Source organism: Chelon labrosus, assembly GCF_963514085.1.
Source record: "Chelon labrosus genome assembly, chromosome: 11".
Lineage (NCBI taxonomy): Eukaryota > Metazoa > Chordata > Actinopteri > Mugiliformes > Mugilidae > Chelon > Chelon labrosus.
Genome location: NC_140344.1, coordinates 24,272,187 through 24,292,989, shown reverse-complemented (window position 1 = coordinate 24,292,989; position 20,803 = coordinate 24,272,187). Strand labels below are relative to the sequence as shown.

The 20,803-nt window shown below is 44.2% G+C and overlaps 1 protein-coding gene across 1 annotated transcript in view; it reads left to right on the top strand.

Annotated features, from left to right (window-relative positions):
* Nucleotides 1-20,603, top strand: part of cecr2 (CECR2 histone acetyl-lysine reader) — a 32,815-nt gene extending 12,212 nt beyond the window's left edge. The window contains exons 2-19 of the mRNA XM_084554586.1: nucleotides 2,596-2,690; nucleotides 4,758-4,941; nucleotides 5,792-5,919; nucleotides 6,167-6,250; nucleotides 6,665-6,738; nucleotides 6,890-7,050; nucleotides 10,019-10,108; nucleotides 10,525-10,675; nucleotides 11,637-11,766; nucleotides 11,861-11,898; nucleotides 11,992-12,083; nucleotides 12,193-12,319; nucleotides 12,978-13,357; nucleotides 13,527-13,676; nucleotides 13,880-14,684; nucleotides 15,202-17,227; nucleotides 17,431-17,499; nucleotides 17,689-20,603. Coding sequence (XP_084410712.1) covers nucleotides 2,596-2,690; nucleotides 4,758-4,941; nucleotides 5,792-5,919; nucleotides 6,167-6,250; nucleotides 6,665-6,738; nucleotides 6,890-7,050; nucleotides 10,019-10,108; nucleotides 10,525-10,675; nucleotides 11,637-11,766; nucleotides 11,861-11,898; nucleotides 11,992-12,083; nucleotides 12,193-12,319; nucleotides 12,978-13,357; nucleotides 13,527-13,676; nucleotides 13,880-14,684; nucleotides 15,202-17,227; nucleotides 17,431-17,482 — 4,767 coding nt within the window. The 3' untranslated portion in view covers nucleotides 17,483-17,499; nucleotides 17,689-20,603. The remainder of the gene's footprint in view (nucleotides 1-2,595; nucleotides 2,691-4,757; nucleotides 4,942-5,791; nucleotides 5,920-6,166; nucleotides 6,251-6,664; nucleotides 6,739-6,889; nucleotides 7,051-10,018; nucleotides 10,109-10,524; nucleotides 10,676-11,636; nucleotides 11,767-11,860; nucleotides 11,899-11,991; nucleotides 12,084-12,192; nucleotides 12,320-12,977; nucleotides 13,358-13,526; nucleotides 13,677-13,879; nucleotides 14,685-15,201; nucleotides 17,228-17,430; nucleotides 17,500-17,688) is intronic.
* The last annotated feature ends 200 nt before the right edge of the window (nucleotides 20,604-20,803 follow it).

Sequence of the window (20,803 nt, the reverse complement as noted above, 5' to 3'; positions counted from 1 at the left end):
CTAGCTTAGCGATAAATCTGACAATTTAGCTCTATGATTTATGCTCTTTATAGCACTTATCCACGTCCCTTATCTCTGAGTCCTATTGATCATTGATGTAATGCAGCCAAAGTACTGCACCGTGTTTGTACTGTTGAGACTTGTGTATGTATGCAAGACGGTTAGAGTGTGTTTTCTCTGCATTGCATCCGTGTAGTGTGCTTGTTTGGCCACTGCTTATTGAGGGCAAAGGTTTGGACATTTCCAGTTGCGGTGCAGTGTCCCTTGCAGACTTTCAGACCTTTGTTAGCACCAGGGGGATTGGCTGGCAGAAGAAAGGGCACACACACACACACACACACACACGCACACACCACATTAATTCCCTTTTGCCATCTGAGATGCTGTGTGGCACTTCAAAGTTGGGGAAGGGTGGTGTTAATCCAGGGGCCACAGCAAGCCCTCTGCTCTGCTCTGCTGTACTCGACCCTCCACTCGTTTCCCAGCCACGGCCCCCAGGTTCTTCGAAGTGTGATCAAAGTGCAGATTGTCTCTGATGGATGGGCTCTCTCTGGCCCAAAGGCTGCCCGACAGGGGACCTGGGAGTGGAGGAGAGCATGACACAGGATCTTTCATGCGTTTGTAGACGGAGATACACACACACACACAGAATCCTTTATTCTCTCAGTGATCTGAGCTTTCGGCGACGACAGAGTTCTGCAGCTGTACAACAAACATACATGAACAAACTGTGACTCATGTGCAAGGTTGAGCAACTGTTTAAGCCTTTTAGTCAGACTCTTTGTTGTTCAGTCTGTCTTTCTTGTCTAGGCTGGATATGCACTACACAGTACCATGGTTTAGGCAGGTATGTCATCCCATTTTTCATGAATTCTGGGAAAGCTGCGCAATACCTTTTTGTCCTTTAAAAGCATTCTTGTGCACATTGGTGTGAAAGTTATGTCTGTGCTCTCATTTTCTTTCGACGTACAGGACGTGCACACTCAGAACTATCTGTCCTGGTCATTGTTGGTATTGTAGTGTGAGCTGTAGAAGCAGGCGATTTGTCAAACTTGTCACTACTGCTACACTAAACTGTAGTGTAGCCGTAGTCTGTGTAGTATTTAAAACTAACCACCGAGACTTCCTTTGAATCTTTTTCAATGAATGTATAAAAGGTTAGCATTTCAAAAAAATACCCATAGGGTGTAATACAATACCTCAAGACTTCAAGAATGTGATTTGGTTTGCTCCTGGAAATTACTACAAAACCTCAGCACCTCCCATTTAAGCCTTGTTTTTTAAGTTTTCCTTAAAATCCATTACAAATGTTTTCAAATTGTCTTTTGTGTGCTAGTAAAGTTAACGAATCGCTTCTTTCCGTCACGAAACTTGATTGATTTTTATCTGCTGTCATCAAACTCGCTCTCCCGGTATGTTTTTTCCGTAGAAGCTTGAGTCAGAGGCAGGAGCAAGCTGTCTTTCGTTTTTTCCTTAATGCCCTTTTTCTTTTCTTACCTCAAGCAGAAATATTTATCTTGTTTTTCAACGTCTTTCTCAACCCCTTCTCTCTGGTCCTCCCCTCCTCCTCCCCCTTTCTGTTTTTCATCGCGCCGACTTGTTGGCTCCTGGCTTCTGTCATTCTCCATGGCCGGGAGGTGTGTACACTGACCTTTGGTGACCTGAACTCAACCGGGTTATTCCAGAGAGAGCGTTAGGGTTAGAGCAAGAAGAGATGAGTGAGCTCACAATAATTAAACGTGCCTCCGTGTTGATTGAGGTAATTCTGCATTCGTTTTCTTCTCGAAGCTGGGGCAGTTCAGTAATACTTGCAAATGAGAGAGGATGAGTGACACATACATGACAAAGTCTGGATCTGTCATCAGGGGGGGTGAGGAGTGGTCAGATCCAACCCTACTTTGCTTTCTGCTAAAGAGGGCTTTAACTTAAATGGACACTTGGCTGAAGGGACACTTTGCATTTGCATTTCTGCCCTCTTATTCGAGTCCAGAGCCTTTGGGGATCACTGTTGAGAGCGGTGCATGCTGACGAGCCGTGCGAGTTGCTGTGTCTTGGTTGGTCAGCAGAGGAGAGGAGAGGAGGGGAGGGGGGGGCACGACTGTGTTGCAGCTCTCCACCCCTGCTGCCTGCCATCTTTCCTTGGTGCTTTCAGGTCTTTTTTTTTTGAGTTTGCTCTGCCAGTTACTGCCGCTTCATAAAACCTCAATGGCCGAAACACAATGCCAGGCAGGAGAGAGGTCGTGGCTGAACTTGAACCACGGCTACAGCCCAACAACCGCTGGCCAACCAAGACGCCCCAATGAGACAAGTCACAAATTCCTATTATCCGTCGACGCTGTCTACCTCTGCCAGCTTACCTTTCACTGATACAAACACTTTCAAACATGTATGCGGAGAACTCGCTGATACAATGTAGTGTCACAGCTGAGATATATCCTTTTGTTATATGTTGAATGTTACAATAAACCTCACCTGCTCAGCACAGAAACATGTTATACCTCTAATCCGTGTATGGATATCTCTTGTGTTGTAAGTAGAACTATCTATAGCTTCCTTCATGGGTGTATTAACTCTTTTTCCTTTTGTTTGGTCCAGGAGCTGGAGAAAGCCCTGTCCGAACAGGACTTGGACTTCCTCGGGGACCTTATTGCGTGTCTGTTGCAGGGATGCTATCAGCGCACTGACATCACGTAAGTCTAAAATATAAAATATAAAGCTGCAGATGATACAGAAGTCTAGTGGTGTGAGTTTTTGGGGCCATTAATCTCAACGCATGTTGTTAGAGTGAAAGCTAAAAGAAGTTTGTTGTTAAATTAATGACACTATTCTCACTTTGAGCAGGATTAAGATTTTTGTATCTAATTGGGCTGCAAGTCATGGTAATATTTTTTGATAAGATGCTTTTATACTCCTCCTGATACCCTGGAAAAGTACTTCATGACAAATTTGATTTGTATTTAACTAAGCTAAAGGTCTTATGTTTCTCTAAACATATGCAGCAATAAAATAACTTTAAACCCAACCCTACTCTCTCACACACACATTCAGTTCTTGTCTTGAGTTTCTCCACCAACCTATACTTTCACACCGAATGCTCACCTCTGTCATGGAACAAATGAAAATCATTTTTTTGCAATGTCTGACTTCCTTGGTCAGCCAGAAGAAGAATTAATTTGTAGTGTTTTGAGTTGCAATACAATTAGACGGAGCGTGGACGGCGTAATAACAGTCAACACTGCTGCTTACATCTTCACCAACTAGTGCTGGAGCATAAGATTGTAGCAAGGTTAAGATTAGGACTTAACCTTGACAGAACTATATGAGGGAGTGGACCTATCTCATATATCAATGAAGGATCAGAGGCGCAGTGGAACAGAATAAATTAACTTTTTATAAGAACCAAAATGTATCAGTAAACGTAAGCCTTAGTATTTCCACGTACTTGACATTAGTCATAACACCCAGGAACCTACATAGGAAGTCTGAGTCACTTCCACATTAACCCACTGAGGAGCCCATGTGGTGAGTTAAGATATTGAAATGTGGTACGGTGAAATCATCCTCTGTTACTCCTGTGATACATGAAAGCAGCGCAGCCACTGAAACTCGTCTCCCACGTGAGAAAGTGATGGGAGAAAGTGAGTGTGAAGCAGAGGTTGTTATTCAAACCCACAGATGTGTTCAGTCTCTCTTGGGGCTTCCCCCTCTCTACACCAACTAATCCAGGCGGTCATTAGAAAGTAGCATCGTGGTACGGTGAACTGATAAGCACAGAGGCAGGAATGATCCAGTTTTTCCACCCAGGCAGCCCGTAACAGTAGGACAGCCTGCTTTATTGGACTGGACAGGCGCTGGCATCCTGGGGGTGGCTGCTCAGCACTGGCCTTTCACAGAGCTGCCCTTTTCATCCGCACGCGTTAAACGCTCTGCCGGAGCGGGGGAAAGGAAGGAGGGAGGATGTTGGAGAAAACGAGGGGCAGAAAGGAGGAGAGAGATGGGGTAGCGAGGAGAGGAGGCGCGGGGCGGGGGGGGAGCCTGCAGCTGTGTGAAAAGTGCACACTGCTCTTTCAAGATAAGCCACTTTTTTTTTTTTTTTTTTTTTTTTTCCCGTCCCTCTTTTTCTGTGCTGTTGCATAGATGCTCACCCCTGCCCCAAGCCCTTGTTCTGTTCATCTGAGTTGGAACTGAAAGGTACAGATTAATCGGCTAGACCTGAACCGGAACCAGCATTTATTTATCAGCCCAACTCATAGTAGAGACCCAACGCCCATTCAAAGAAAATAGTCCTTTTTTCTGTTTTCCACCCCCACCTCCTCTGTCTTTCCAGGGCCCATGATTGAACTTTGTTTCCTAAGCTATGTATTACAACAGGATGCTAGTTTATATGGAAACAGTTTGTGTGGGCTTTACATTGTCACAAAGCATTTGCAGTTGAATTGATTGCATTCATTCCCTGACAGATCACAGTGGACCAAAGAAACCTTGTGCCTTGATTGTATCATTTGTTAAAATAAAACTTGAAGATATTACTTTGCAGTGATTTATATAAGTTATAAAAAACGTATAACTGAATCAAAACCAAAATAGTCTTGCTAAACAACTTTAAAAATTTCATACAAGGGGAAGAATTGAAGACCTTTTAGGTGTGGTGAACCTGTGGGTGTCCTGCATCAGAGCGCTTCAATGGTTCTGTAAATAAATGAACAGAATGGCGAGATAGATGTAGACAATGACGCTGAGACTGCTCTACCTTTCAGTCCCCGAGCATTTAGCAGTTACCTGGATGACATCATTAGCTACCGCTGGGAACTGGAAGAGGGGAAGCCCAACCCACTACGAGAGGGGCCCTTTGAGAGTCTCCCGCCTCGCACTCAGGTGGAACTGCTGCACCGGCTCTGCGACTACCGTCTGGATGCGGCCGATGTCTTTGACCTGCTTAAGGTATGCTACTCGTGGAAATCAGGAGCTGAAAGTGTCTGGAAATATAAATGATCATACAAAATGGTTTTAAACATTTTATTCAGTCTTGAGTTTTTGTTTTTCTTAATCAAAACCAATCAGTTATCAGTAATGGTACATTGTTTAAGGGCTGTTACACGTCAAGAAGACTGTTTGCTGTTTTACAGTCCCCCGACACCCGTATTTATTAGCTCTAACATGAGTTGTCAGTGTTGGCTCTAGTTTTTTGGTGTGTCCTATTGTTGGCAGAATGATCTTGCTGAACCAGTGCACGTGAATAGAAATGGAAGTGACAAAAGTAAACAAAAACGACAAAGTTCATCATCTAGAATAAACAATATACCGTTTGGAGAGGCCAGCTCTTAATAACAGTTTGTAGCTCTTCATAGTTTCCTAGCCTCCCAGCTAATAGTAACTTTTCAGGTTTCTCTGTAGACTTATTTCCTTTCATGCAGGCGCCAAATGTTTGTCTGTAGTCTTTGTGGTGCGTTCAAGTACATCTTTTTGGCTGAGACACTGGCAATGTGAGGTGAAGTCACAGTCTGCTTTTGTTGCTTCTTTGATGACGTTTTGGTGTGGCCCTATGTTAAGGGTTCTCTCAAACACCAGTGAAACCAGCTTATATAATGTTACTGCATTGCTGTTTTTCTTAATTGATACTAATAATGTACTTGCATAAATTAAAGTGCCATTAACGATAACTACAGTTACTGAATTCATAATTTCTGCGTGTGATTCACAGCACATGTATGCCGAAAGGACAGAATGACATCATCCACTAATGACTAATGATTTAAGAAATGTTATTCCCCCCCCCCCCCATCCCCTTCAGGGCCTGGATGCAGACAGCCTGAGGGTCGAACCCCTGGGGCAAGATGGAAACGGAGCCCTCTACTGGTACTTTTACGGCACTCGTATGTACAAAGAAGAGCCAGTCAAGAGGAAGACCGAGAAGCTCAGGTAAATACCATTTACCACTGCTGTGAATCTTCTTTTTCTGTCCCATATACCCAGAGTGAATGTTTCAAGTAATGTTTTCTGCGGTTTACTGGTGCGTGTGGTAAGGGGTGTAATTGCAGTACTAGCTTGACACTTGTTTACAGGCCTGTAAAGGGTTAATTATAGAGGTTTTCCATTGCTAATTACCCCTGTTAAAAGGCTGTAATTTTAAAAAGCCCATTAATTCTTTCTGCTGTTTTTCCAACAGTGAAACAACTGAACTAACATTACCGGAGAAAAAGAAGAGGGGAAGACCACCAAAGAAGAGGAAGTTGGAAGACCCTCAGCTAAGGTAAAAAGAAGAAGCTGTTTGTTGTCAGTACCAACGGGATAATGCAGCAGAGAAATAGCTGTGCATATGTTGCACAGATGTACTGGTTATTACGAAAGTGTCACATATGCTGCTGGGTCTGTTGTCCATGTGGTCTTTCATTGCAAAGCTTGTACATTTATGTATTGAACCTAAAAAAGTAAAATAATTAGTAAAAGCTGCAAAGCAATCAAATGATGTCTTTTATTCTGGATCTAAATTGTAATGAATTATTAATTAAGTATTTCTTGGATACAAAGTCTTAAACCACATTCATTTCAATAGTAATTTCATACTTAAAGTACCGCAGAGTTCTCTTATATGTAAATGTCAGTTATATTAGAATAGGTCTTAATCATGTAAACAATGGGAATTTATTAATTATCTTTCTTTCAGTGATGTGGAAAGTGAAGAAATGACAGACGTGAAAGAAGAAGAAGAAGTACCAGTGGACCCTCCCCCAAGCACAGGTAAAAGGATCTCTTTAATTTTAATTTTGACCGTATGAAAGAATTTGTATATTGGCCCTTAACTTCCTACCGCAGTTTTCACTTACTAATTGTCTCCACAAATTTTCCCAGCAATCAATAATCCAATATCTCTCCCCTATGCCTCCACCAGGCCGCAAGCGTGGCGCTTGGTCCCTTGTGTGTGATACGGAGGAGCAGTGGGTCAGTCTGGCAGAAAGCATCAAGGACAAAACCTCCCCACAGGACCGCCACCTCTACCGTGTCATCAGCCAGAACTTCCTGCCTGAGATCAGCAGCATGATTGAGCACAAGGTCAGGCGCCAAAGAGACACTGCCATTAGTCTCTATTACAGCAGCTCCTAATGTCTTCTGTGTGTCCTCTATCTTTTGGTAGGATTTAGATTCTGTGATATGAGCGTAATAATTTCCATTTATGTGATTTTCTGAGAGACGGACCTTATTTGATTAGAATTTTCCATGTGTAGCAGGGCAGTATGATGAAACGCCAGCTTATAAATAGAACGTTGGAAATGTTATTAATTTGATTCTTGGAAATCTGACCCCTAAATTAGAACAATATCTGCACTGGCTGCTTTCGCAAATGTAACTGTTGTGACGATAGCTTAATCAACCAGTGGTGCTCTCCAACCTCTGATCAGACTCTGGCACAGATCCCTGTCTTTCTGCTATTTATAGTAGTTGCTTGGACTCTTACCTGTGCTAGCCGGCCCCTGCATGCTGTTAATCTGCACGCCAGCTTGGTAATCAAGTTGGCATCAGTCTTTTTTTTTTTAGCCAGCTTGGCTAACGTGCATCATAAACACCTAACCCTGCTTTCTCTCCCTAGCTTTTAATTTGTATTAATTTTAGCCACTGATTGCTACAGCTAGTCAAACACAGAGCAGATCCCTGTTTTTATCCCACCTCTTTCTACAAAGATGGTCGAGCGCTGTCTACTCCTGTGGTATATAACTAGCACTCACTGTTGCTATAGAAACCCTCTAAGCCTTTCTCCATCATCGTCAGCAGTGAATCCTGCTGGCAGTTTGATGCCGGCGGAGGGATCACTCACTACTTTCATATAGTACGTGTCCTTCATCAGTTGTACACTCAGCTGGACTACTCTCATGTGCACAATTTACATGGCTTTCAAAAGGTCTTTGTATCTAGAGGTTCTCTCAGTACGTAATATTGGTGAAGGTATCTGGTGATTATTTATTGTGAAAGCTCGTATCTTATCTCATTCAGACTGCTTCTATTTGTGAAAGCTTGACATTCCATCACAGCACTTTGTACTTCAAGAGATGTCTCCATCTCTATTCACTTTACATGGTTTCCATCAAACGTGATCACAGTGTGGAAAAGCTCCTGATTAATTGGAACTTGATCAAAGAACGGAGTCAATTAAAGCGAAGCACTTTCCCTTAATGTTCGTCTTATATGCAAATAAATCACACTGATGTCGCACAGCAGGAGATCACATTAGAGCACCCTGCTTGGTAATGGGTAATATGCTCAGTATATCACCGCTGTGGTAATGTATAATACTGTTCTGATTTGCAATTTACTGACCCAGTTTGCTTTGGGCAACCAAAAGTGTAACGCCTCGGTTCTATAAAGAAAATAGCTGTTCTGTTAGCCAGTCAGTAGTGTCTTATTAAGATGTTTAAATCATTTAAACCTCTCGTAATCTCCTCTATTACATGACATCCTGTTGTGAAATGAAAGAGAAAATGTCCCTGTTTGCTTTATCGGTCATCGAAAACTCAAAGCATCCTGTTCAGGCATTATTCACCAATCCTCAAAACAATTGTCATTTAAGTTTTTTCCATTTGTCTAATGAATCAAATGACTAATTATCTAAGAGCTAAGCTGTGTGTAGTCACAGGTTGATAGGATATAAGAGCAGTTACATCAGACTAAAAAGGTTGCTCCTTCTCTCTAATGCATAGCTACATTTTACACATATATCTCCGTGTATGTTAGTGCGTTCATGGAAACATCCCAAATACTGTGTGCATATTTTCTCACATCTTTCCTTCCATGTGTCTTGAGCTGCTGTCACCAGTCATTTCATGGGGCACTGACAGCCGGCAGGAGCTCACCTTGAGGCAGGATGGAGCCTGTTGAGTGACAGCTCTGCTGTGCCGCAGGATTCTGTCGACCTCTCTTAAGTGGTGACACCAGAGGCACTCCATCTAGTGTGTGTTGGATGGTGGGGGGGATTTAGTGCTGGTGGTAATGTAGAGAGGAATTGTGGAGCCTGGGGACACGTCAGTGTTTCCCACTAAGACGAGGCAGGATGGAGTGTGGACAAAAAAAGCTGTGGCGGGCACTGTGCTGTAGATCACATCATGAACATCTGTCTTTCCTTTTCTTTTATCTTCTCTAAACCCCTCTCTTTCCTCCCTCTCGACCTGCAGCTGCCTTCCTCTTTTTTTTTGTCACCTGCTCACATACACTGTCTGTATATAGACATGAATAAATTTTTAGGCCTCCCTGGTTGTTTTATAGACAACCAGAGACCTGCCTGTGACATGACACCTTTCAGTGCTGTTAACTGTGCCAAGCTTCATAGTCCTGCACAGTCCCAGATGAACTCTGACATGTGCTGGAGAGGACAGTCCTGATATAGACAGGCTTTCAAAGGATCTGCTTAGAGCTCTGTGTTGGCTGGCGTTTCCCTGCTTTACCGTTGGCTATAACTGGATCACCGATACGTCCGATAGGCGTATTGTTTACTTTATTTCCAGATTTAAAAATGTAATGCTTAAATATTTATTGAGCATTGAACAGCATGCCTTTACACACTACAAGCTAATCATTACACATGTTTAATGGAGTCATGTAGGACACATAGGGTGTGATTTAGTTTTCTGATTTATTTTCCCAAGCTCGACTGTCACCCCGAGAGAGAGAAAGAGGTGGGGGCTGTAGGGAGGGTGATTTTGGGGGAGGGATTAATGATCTGTCAATACGCTACAACACCCAAGGACAGTTGGTGTGTCGATTGTGTATCTGCCTGGAAGGCATATGTTGACCATATAAATTAAAAGCATATTTACTTGTCGTGGGTAAACATGAAAAAAAGAAAAGAAGCTGTGATTGCAGAGTGTAGACAGAACTGAAATTACAAGCTGTAAACCCTCACCTTTCTATTATCATAAAAGCCATAATGGTTTACAACTAGTGAGTGCCCTTTGCATCTCATATCTCAGAATATCATCGACGAGACACGAGGAAAAGAACAAGCTGTTTTTTGTTTTTTTTTATCCTTCAGGAGCGGGAGCAGAAACAGAAGCTACTGGATCCAGCCCCAGTTCGTATATCACAGCGGTTCTCTGAAAATCACATTAAACAAGACGATGAGGTGTGTGCAGGCTTTTTGGATAGCACTGTAGATTGCCTTAATCTGACATTATCTATGATGACTGATTTAACAATACTTAAATGCGCATTATTATTATTATAGAAAGTGAAAAGATCTGATATTGGATTGATTTTGCCATTTCCTGCATCCTGTCGTTAGGGTTTTCAAGCACATTTCTTTTAAACTGATATTTCCCTAAATTCATTAATATTGAATTGAATAAATTCAAATTGGGAGCTTGTCAATCGGAACATGCCCAGTCCTAATAAACACTGTTTCTCTGCATTATTCCTGGAGTTGTATTCACTATAGTCCTTTAGCTTGGAGATCTCCTACAATGACCTTTCACATTGTATTTAAAAGCTGTTCAACCACGGGTGTAGAATAGACTAACCCACTTGTGTGTATGCATCCAGGACAATGTCAAGACCGTAACAGAGGAGGAGAAGACGAAAGATGAAGAGCTTGACAGACAGCTCTTGCTGGCGGAGCAGCGGCGAGAAGAGGAAAGGCTTCTGCAGGAAGAACGGCAGAGAGAGAAGATGGAGAAGATCAAAGCTGTGGAGGGTAAGATGGATGGACACTTAGATAGATGAAACGGAAATGGAAAGCAGAAAGTTCAGACTTATTTTTGAATGTAAATAATAATCCTGTGGTTAGCCGTAGAGCAGGTCCAGGAAGGTCACAAAGTAAAAGCTTGGTGCTAAAACTCAAATAACAAGAAGCAGCAATAACATCACATTCTTTCATCAGTGACGTGTCAGCAGCAGGTTATGAGACCGTATCAAGGGTGAAATAGATTGTGAAGGGCACCACACACACACACACACCCACACCCACACACACACACACACACACACACACACAGACCATAACATCTTCATTGCTGTGGTTTGGCTCGTGACGGCTGAATCTACAGTAGCATAGCAGCACTCAAAGCTTTGTGATTTATGTATAGTGCGCAGAGACTGTGGAGGGAATGTTCAGGGTCTTTAATCACACGATCACTTCTCTTTTTCTCCCTCCCTCTGATGTCATCTGTCAAGGGTTAATGAACTGCTGATTGTGCTTCAGTGGCGGAGCCTCATTAATGTATTATAGATGAACAGCGGGACCTGGCCTACACTCTGTGTGGATTGCATACGTGGAATCCTCCCTCAAACATCTTTAATCCACACGGCGGGGGGGCTGGCAGGCCTCTCCGCCTTTCATGTGGAAAGATAAAGCAGCGATACATATGCACACTCTCTCTTCTCTTCTCTGCTCTGCTCTGCTCTTTTGATCAACTGGGCCCAAGAAAAGATGGCCGGTGAATCGTTCTCTTTCTACTTGTTCGAGCTGCTGAAGGCCAAGGCCTGGTTTTCATTGACTCTCCTGACAGCCTCACTTGGCCAGCAAGAGCAATTTAAACTGTATCTGTATCGAGTCTGAAGAAGCGATCAAAACATTGTTTGGCTCCAGACTACTGCGACTGGTGTTTTGTATGGTTTGTGTTTCTAATTGCCTCGCGTTTATCCTTTTGTCTCAGAGCGTGCAAAGAGACGAAAGATGCGAGAGGAAAAGGCCTGGTTGCTATCTCAGGGAAAAGACCTGCCGCCTGAACTCCTGAATCTAGAGCCTTCTTCTCCTGTCCACAGAACACGCAGAAACAAAGAATTGTAAGAGACTATTCATAAATTCCTTTAGATTTACTTTCAGTTCAACTGACTCAAGGTTGACTATTTGTAACACGCTGTCTGTTTGACCTTTCAGCTATGAAATTGATGACGACTACACTGCTCTATATAAAGGTATGCATATGGAATGGTTACTGAAGCCTGTTGCTTTGTCTCAGTCTGCATTCATGTCTGTTCTAATGTCTGATCTAATCTTTTTTTCTTTAGTGCTCGAGGCCCTGAAAGTTCACAAAGACGCTTGGCCTTTCTTAGAGCCTGTCGATGACTCCTATGCTCCCAATTACCATGAAATCATCCAGGTACAAAATATATTGAATTTACCTTTGTGTGGTTTACATGATCACAGTATTTTTGGTGTTGCAGAATTTAGTATTTAATTTAATTTTACTATCCGCCCTGTACCCTCAGACTCCCATGGACCTGTCCACCATCGAGAAGAAACTCAGCGATGGGGAGTATGTTTCCAAGGAGGAGTTTATTGCAGATGTGAAGCTCATGTTTGAAAACTGCGTTGAGTACAATGGAGATGACAGTGGTAAATAACATTTCACTATATATATGTGTGTTGCAGGAAAATAGTGCATAAATATGCAGTATATTAGGTGAGAGGCAGGGGGTGAGAGTGGGAGAGATGGCAAAAGAAAGGGGGCCGGTCTTAGTGGTGTGTTGGGGCCGGGGCCAGGGCAGTCTTGACAGTGATTAATGGGGAGTGATTGAGTTGTGCTCCAGTGCTCAGGGGGATCTGAGACCTGCAGTGCCAGAGAAACATTCCAGCCCCTAAACCCCCTGTCTGGAGCCATCCATCCATCTGAATACTCTCCCCAGGGATAGGGGGGAGGAGAGTGGTAAGGAGGCCCAGGGTGGAGCAGGAGGAGTAGAAGGGAAGGGATTGGAGCAGGGGTCAGTCTACGCCCTCTGACCTGGTCAGTTGGATAGCACTGGGCTGAGAGCAGAGGAGCAGTTTGGTTTTCTATGGGTGTACGGGATGAATGTTGGCCTTAGTTTGTGAGCATAAGGGGGTTTTCTTTGTGGGAGTGCATGTTTAGTGTGTTAAAGAGGGGGAGTCTCTGTCCAGTGGATGTTCTTCAGGTGTCCGATTCATGTGTAACTGTTGCTAATACTGCACTTGTATGTAAGAACTAATTTTATTTATTATATGAGCATACCTGATGTTGATGTTTGTCTATCCCCAGAGTACACTATCATGGCGGAGTCTCTAGAGCGGTGTTTTAACCGGTCACTATTAAAACACTTTCCTTCCGAGGACGGCGACACAGATGAGGAGTTCCACATCAGCCGGGAAGACAAGGAGCGCAAGGACAAAAAGCGCAACCGTGGCAATAAACATTTGGGACCTGAAAGCTTAATCAGAGCCACTGAGCAAGTCCAACGTAAGCGAAACTTCCTGGGAGGCAAGGGCAGCACGCCTTCAGATGAAGAGGACAGCAAACTCACACGACCACCTCCGACTCACTACTGGGGTAATGGCCCCCCTCACCCCCACAGCTTCCCTCCCAGCCAGCAACACATCCATGAAGGAAACCTCCGGGGAATGTACCACCCAGGGCAACAGGTACCCACAGAATAACATTGCTTCTATTCTGAATGCCCTATGTGTTTCCATAAGCCTATTTACATACGTTGTCACTTATCATTAACACCATCAATGCCTCCTTAATTGCATATCTCTTGATTTCTGTCTGAAATGTAAGAAAAAAAATGTGTATTTTCTCTGTTATCAGCTCCGTCGACCTCCTGGTCCCCTCGGTCCTCATGGTCCACATATGTATGCCCAAAGAATGCCCATGGATCCCCGCTTTTCCTATCCGGTTCACATGCCCAGACATGGAGATCCCAACTTGAACCGCATGCCCCACAACTTAAACATGCAGGTATACAGAGTCAGTTACACCGGAGCCAATTATTTTGAGGGCCTTTTGATGTTTAAGTTGCAATTTTACCAAAGGCCACCATTGTGTATGTGTCTACTGAATTGACATAATTCGGGGCTCTTTGTATATTGCTTACAAAATAGACGATGTAAAGGTCTGTTGATCAAAACTAATTTTTTTTTTTGTTTGTTTGTTTTACCTAGCATCGGATGGTTGAAGGACATCCCATGGGCCCCAGGTATCCAATGGGCCCTGATCCTAACCAGCAGCAGCCTCCGCAGCAGCACCCCTACATGGGTCCAACTCATGGTCCCTCCTTGGGCCCACGTCCCATGGCCCTCCAGCCAGGACCTCCTCCCGAGGCCAGCATGTACCCATCCCACCACCGTCCAGAGGGCCATGCCATGCATCCTATGGACAACAGATTCTCAGGGCCCGAGCGACAGCCTCAGCACAACTACCCAGGCATGAGGCCCCCTGGTATGGGTCTATCCACCATGTGGACTGGTGTCAATCATCAAGGCCAGGAGAGGCCCAATGCCATGCACATGCAAGATCCCAACATGGTGAACCAGCGCAACTATGGCTATGGTGGAATTCCCCCTCCAGTGGGACATAAACCATGGCCAGAAGCTGCTGGGTACCCCCACCATCCTTCCAATGCCCAGTATCAAATAACTGCAGCGTCCGACTCCCCAGGGCCCATGTCCTCACGTCTGCCTGCACCCCACCCAGACTCCTCTGGCAGGACACGTTTGGCTTCCATGCTGGAGAGCCCAGAGATGCTGGCCCTGCAGCAGCTGTCAGCCTCTTCTGGACCCCCTGCTGGTGCCCCTCATCAGCACATAGGAAACTTACAGCATTCTGGGCCCCCAACTGGAATTGGCACCATCCCAGCACACCCCTCTCAACAGCCTCCCCCTGCCCCTGAGGTTCAGCTGCTGCGTCCTGCTGGAGACAAAGGGCCAGACAGCCAGTCTTCCCAACAGACAGACTCACACCCCAAAGGTAGACGTGCCCTTCTCTTGCAGTATTTCACCAGTCGTTTGCATTCTGCATGATGGAACCCGAGCGCAGTCTGACCTTTTTCTACATAAATATTCTCTGTAGACTGTAGTGTCTCAATTTGTTAATCAGCACAGCCCCCATCCTAGCCCTTCCTCTCTGTCAAGTGTCTTTTTGCAATTTGATGTTAATTATCTTTCACAGTAAGTGGCAAATTGAATATTCATCAGTTCAGTTCAATTTCGCGTTGATTTCTTTGAGGGCAAGAGATGACATGTCATCAGTTCAGCCTCACGAACAAGCTTGTAAATGTATTTGTGTCCCCTCATTGCTGATGAATAGAACAGGGCATAGGTGATTTTTTTTAATGTGATGGGTATTGTTCATTTAAGTGGTATCATAAACTCATAAACTCAGTTATTACTCGTCAATGATCTCTTTATGATCTATGATGCAACCTGACCTTCCTTACAGTATCTTTTTATGCTAACTTCTCTTTTATTATTCTGTGCATCAACAGGCACAACGTCAAAGAGCAACACATCAGCCAACAATGTTCCAGATGAAGAACCATCACACAAAAACATTGTTTCAGTTAACCAAGAGCACCCGTCCATCCCTAGCCCTACAGGACATTTCAGTGGGCCAGCAGAGAGAATGCAGAGCCCCCTAGGTCCCACTTTGGGCAGATCACAGGAGGACCCCTCTGGACAAGAACCCACAAAGAACTTAACAGAAAGCCCCAAGCAGCAGGTAGATGGCCAAGGACAATCTGCCGGCCTCTTTCCTGCTAATCCCAATAGTGCCATTACCGTCTCAACCAACTCAACTGATCCTGCACCACCAAACCCTCCTACACATACACCCAGCAGTCCACACCAAAATGCTCCAAGCCCTGCACTTCTTCCCCAGAATTTACCACCAGTGCATGTTACGGCATCTCCAAATTCCACTCAGCAAAACTCAGAGAGCATCTTAAGACACACACAAAATGCACATCAGCTAAGTGAACACAAGCAGAACATCCAAAAACATGAGCGACCTCAAGCAAGTGGTACCCCTCCCCAAAGCCTCCCTCAAAGCTCTCCTCAGCCAATGACTCAGAATACACAGCAACATAATGCTGTGCTACCTTCTCACCAGGTCACCCAAAGCATCTCGCCACAATGCCCTACGCAGAGCCTGCGTGGGACACCACAGAGTTCCACCCAAGGTACCCAGCCTGGACCCCCTCATCCAGCTCCTCTCACCTCTTTGCCACCCAGTCATCCTACCCCACTATTACCCTCCCAACCTAGCCCAGCAGACCACGGAAATCAAAGGCCCAGTGAGCCTACTAGTAGGCCGGACACAGAGGGTACTGCCATTTCTCCAAACCCCACCATGATGACGCCTGGGCCTCCAAATACTAATCATAAACACCAGGCTTTTAGCCCCAATCCCCATCAAACCCAGCTTATGGGTGGTAACCTGGGTATGCAGGCCCAAAGAGGGACACCAAATGGTCACAGTCCAGCCATGCCTCCCAACTCACAAGGCCAGGTAAATGGAGCAATGGGTCCTTATGGCATGGGGAACCCTCCACATCCACACTACAATCAGACAAACATGACCAGACCCATGCATCCATCTGCTCACCACCCATATCACAACCAGGCTATTAATGCCCTTCACGGTCCTGCTCCCCACCCCAACTACCACCAGCAGGGAGGGACTGCCTACGCCTACCACATGCAAGCCCAACAGCACCCTCAGGCTCATAACAACATGTACCCACCTCATCAGTACCAGCAGCAGACCTATTTCTCCCAACCTCATCTCCAAGCTCAGGTACATACCCAGGCCAATGGTAGAGGGGGTTACCCTCCAGAGGAATGGCATCGGTCTCAATATCATCCTCGCCAGCCAATGCCACCCAATTCCTACTTATCCGTAAACAGTGCTCGGGCCAGCAGTCAGTCGAATGAGAGCAGTGTGTCACCACTGGGCTCTGAAGGCTCCAGTCGCACTAGTTTGGTGTCCCCTGGCCCTGTGCCTGAAGCTGGGCCACAACCTGGAGGCACAGACAAAGGGAGTAGTGGCAGTCCGGTAACTCAGGCTCATAGCGAAAGCTCAGAGCAACCAGAAAGCCCTAAAGAAATCCTGGACCTTGACAGTCACAATGCTGCTGCCCGCCGTCGGAGCACCCAACCCGTTCAGCAGCATCCACCTCCCTCTGCTGCACACATGGCATCTGCCTTTATGTACGACCCTCGAGCCTTGCACCCAGGGATGCAGCCAGGCGGCATCCCTCCGCCACATATGATGTCTCAAGGCGTTGGAAACAGAATTCCGTACCCTGGACAGCCATACCCAGATCAAGGACGCTATGCTGCCCAAAGACCTCACCCACACCTGATGGAAGCTCTGCAGAGACCTCAGCAGCTGCCTTTCTCCCCGGGCCAGACACGAATGGCCATGTACAGACACCCCCGACCTGGTCCACACTTCCAGGGCATGATGATGCAGCAGAGGGGTCTTGTCCCAGAACGCTTCTTACACCCAGGGTAAAGAGTTAATACAGTTTTGGGTAATTAATAATATAAATGTGTGTTTGCAGATTCTTACTTGTGATTATTTGCTTTTCTCTTCTCTCACATTGTGTTCTCAGACATTGTGACAGACTTTTAAAAAGTTTTTAATCAAACAATTAATCAGTGACAATGAATGGCAGGTTCTTCAGTATTCATTGTTGTCTTTGTGTTTGCAGGCAACAGATGATGGCTGCTCCAGGCGGCTCTGGCAGTAAACAGGGATTGTGACACAACCTATGATCAGAGTGAGTAAAAACACCATTTGACGCATTACGGTATATGTAAAGGCTTTGTCCTACACCCTCTAGCAATTTCCTGTTTTATCATGCTCATTAAATGGTATGTGTCATAGGTATCTATTTTTAAGTATATGGTTATAATGCCAGAAAGGCATGGATGCTTGTTTCAACTGTCTGTTCTTCTTCTGCTTTCAGACATGTGATCAGCAAACATCTGGACATAGCAGTGAGCCAAACATGTGCTAAGCGGATGACTAAAGAGTGGACGGTCTGCTCAACATACATCTCCTACTGATAATCTTACACTGTGTTTAAGTTTTGTCCAGCAGTGGACTTTAAGATCCAACCAGGCAGCTGGTGTTACTAAAGTAAATATAATGTGAAATTTTATTGGTCTCTGGAGAAGAATTCTCTACTCACTAGCTCCTCTGCAGACAGAGCTCGTAGTGAGTTACGGAACATCTCTGTCCAACTGCCTGGGATTCACGGACTTGCTCAAGGACACTCGAGTAAAGCGGCTGCTGCCCATCGTGAGCGTTTTGAACTTTAATCCTTCAGCTGAAGGGCACCCTTTTTAACCACTAGGTCAACCTGTCAAACACAGGGGACACTGCCTTCAAGAACACTGGACAGCCCTCATCTCTACGAGCATTTGAAACTTCGATGAATTTATGGCCACTGAACACAGCCTGCCTATCTTGTTCAATGACCGTAGGACACGGTGGGGCACTACTGACAGGACTGTGATAAATGACAAGAGGGACTGTTGTTTTTTTTTACTACTATCTTCTATTTCAACCATATCTTTAAACTCAGGTGTAGAAACGAGGAGGTACTATGACGCTGTCAACACAACCCAGTCAACTCACAAGCCCCTTGCAGTTGCCTTGGTTTCCTTTGTGAATGTATGAGCGAATGTGCAGACAATAAATGCAGCACAAAAGTTGCATGTGAAAGGACAAACAACACTGATCATCTGTCTGAGGCATGAACCCGTCTAGCCCATTTTCTGTCCCAATTGCCACCCCAACTCTTAACAACATTGCCCTCCTACTGGACTAAACACACAGTATATGCATCGTTTAAAGCTGCCTTCATTTATAAGAATGTCTATGACTAGCAGAGAGGAACGGGCAAGGATGGTGCCGTTTGTATCTCATTGCACCTGATTCTCTGCTATGCACTATGGATTTTGTCTAGACATCCTGGAACTGAGTGGCCTTGGATAGTCTTATTCATATATGTATGAAAAAGTATATATTGATTACAACCCTTCACCGCAGAGACTTACCTCAGTTGAGGATAATCTAAAATTCTTAGACTGTGACATATCCCACTAGCTGTTATATGCACATGCACAGAACAAACACACACAAAATCTTCCTTTTGATTATTTTTTTTTTGTTCAAGTGTTACATTCCCCCCCTACATGTTTTAGACTTTAGTTATTAAGTTTCTTCATGCCCCTGCTATTTGCATGATTGCTTCTTTGAGTGCTTCCTCCTCCCCATGTCAATACTAAGTGTATCCTCAGGGTGTACAGTTTCTATATACGGGTATTGTTCATAATTATTTGAAGGAGGAGCAGCATGAGGAAAACAGGACTGCTGTTTGACTGCTGTTGGAGATGTTGACTTTTAAGGGTCTGTATTCCTTAATAATTGGATTAACATGCTGCCAACTTTTTTTATTGACATGTAAGTTGATTGAGTTGGATCTGATTTGAGTTATTCGACATTCCTCTTAATTTGATTTTGCCGCCACAGTTATTTTGTCCTCTTTTAACAGCCAGTGTATTTCATCGCCACTGGTGTGACCTATAGAGGTTTAATCTTTTGTCTGCGAGCCACACTAGTGCAGTATAGCAATGGCAGAAAATTAATCTACCTCATCTAGCCAGTCTGTGGCATCTACAAAGTCCCTCCACTTCCTCTCTTGCTCTGCCAGTCTCCCATGGGTCGACGTTTTGTGACCGGCTGATAATTGTAGCGCCACTTTTTGATTGTAGGCTTACACAACTGATAGTTAAACGGCCTTACAATACTACAATACCATCTTAATGTGTCAGATTGCTGTGTCCTGTTATAGTACCGACTGACCACTGGAACATTGAAGTCTTTTTCATGGCATCATACTTTACTTCTCAGTTTTATAACCATCACTGAAGTATGATGAACAATATAAGATCATATGTTACGATGAAATGTGACTGTACGGTGGTCTCTTAAGTTGTACAGATTGCATGCCATCCCGTCTGTTGTTGAAAGACACTTGGGCAGTATTCCTCTGTTAGCTTTGTAATGGGCCGCGTACAGTTTGGCAACATTAGTGTCCTTAGTTATAGCCACATACTTTTTAAAGGCATTGAAGGAACTAACCGAGAAAGGAAGATGGAATAGGAAAAAGTTAGAAGCTGTGAGACAATTTTGTAAATGTGTCACACAAGATTTGTAATGAATGACTTGCTATTTAGTTAAAATAGGGAATTGTCTCAATATTTGCTGAGCCTGATAGGGCCAATGAGGAAGAAGTGTGTTAATTTGTACTGTCTAATGTACGAGGACAGTGGTGTTTTTAAAAAGATCTGTGAGGTTGTGATGTTGTCTTATGGTGTACAGCTGTCTGGTGTGTGTAAGTGTGTGTGAGTGCGTGCGTGTGTGTGTTTTTCTGGTGTGTAGAATCATCACCAGACAACTGGAAGTGTGCATTCAACTTTCACTTTTACTCTGCTGTCATCTCTCTGCACTAGCGAAAACCATTTAGGCGTGATTAAATGTGAATCATATTTATTTGCTCTTTTAAGAATTTTTGTACATTTTTTGACTTGTTTTAATATAAATATGTCTGTTCCCTTCTCTCTTGATGTTGTTTTTGGTTTGTTGTTTTTTAAAGCAGTTGTCTTTTACCTCAGTAGCATGACATTGGGAAAAGAAAAGACCTGTACCCTTCCCTTTTCAGTGACGTTTACAAGTTCTTATCTGACTGACATAGATTATTTTGGAAATGGAACGGAGTATTTTCTATACTGTACATTTCTTAGAAATAAATAACTTTTCTCAAACAACAGTTTGTCATTATCATTATGATCAAAAGTTAAAAGAAGACATACATTTAATTAACAGCCGCTAGAACAGCACGTCAGTGGTTCTTTAACACTTTCAAGAATAACACTGTGGCTATCTGTGATCTGTTAAAGAAACTAAGAGGCCAAAATGTAAACGGTTAAAACAAGAGGGCCAATATGAGACAAAGCATGAGTTTATCAGAGCCCCTCATACCGTTGCTTTCAATTAGTGCTTATCCTCTTGAC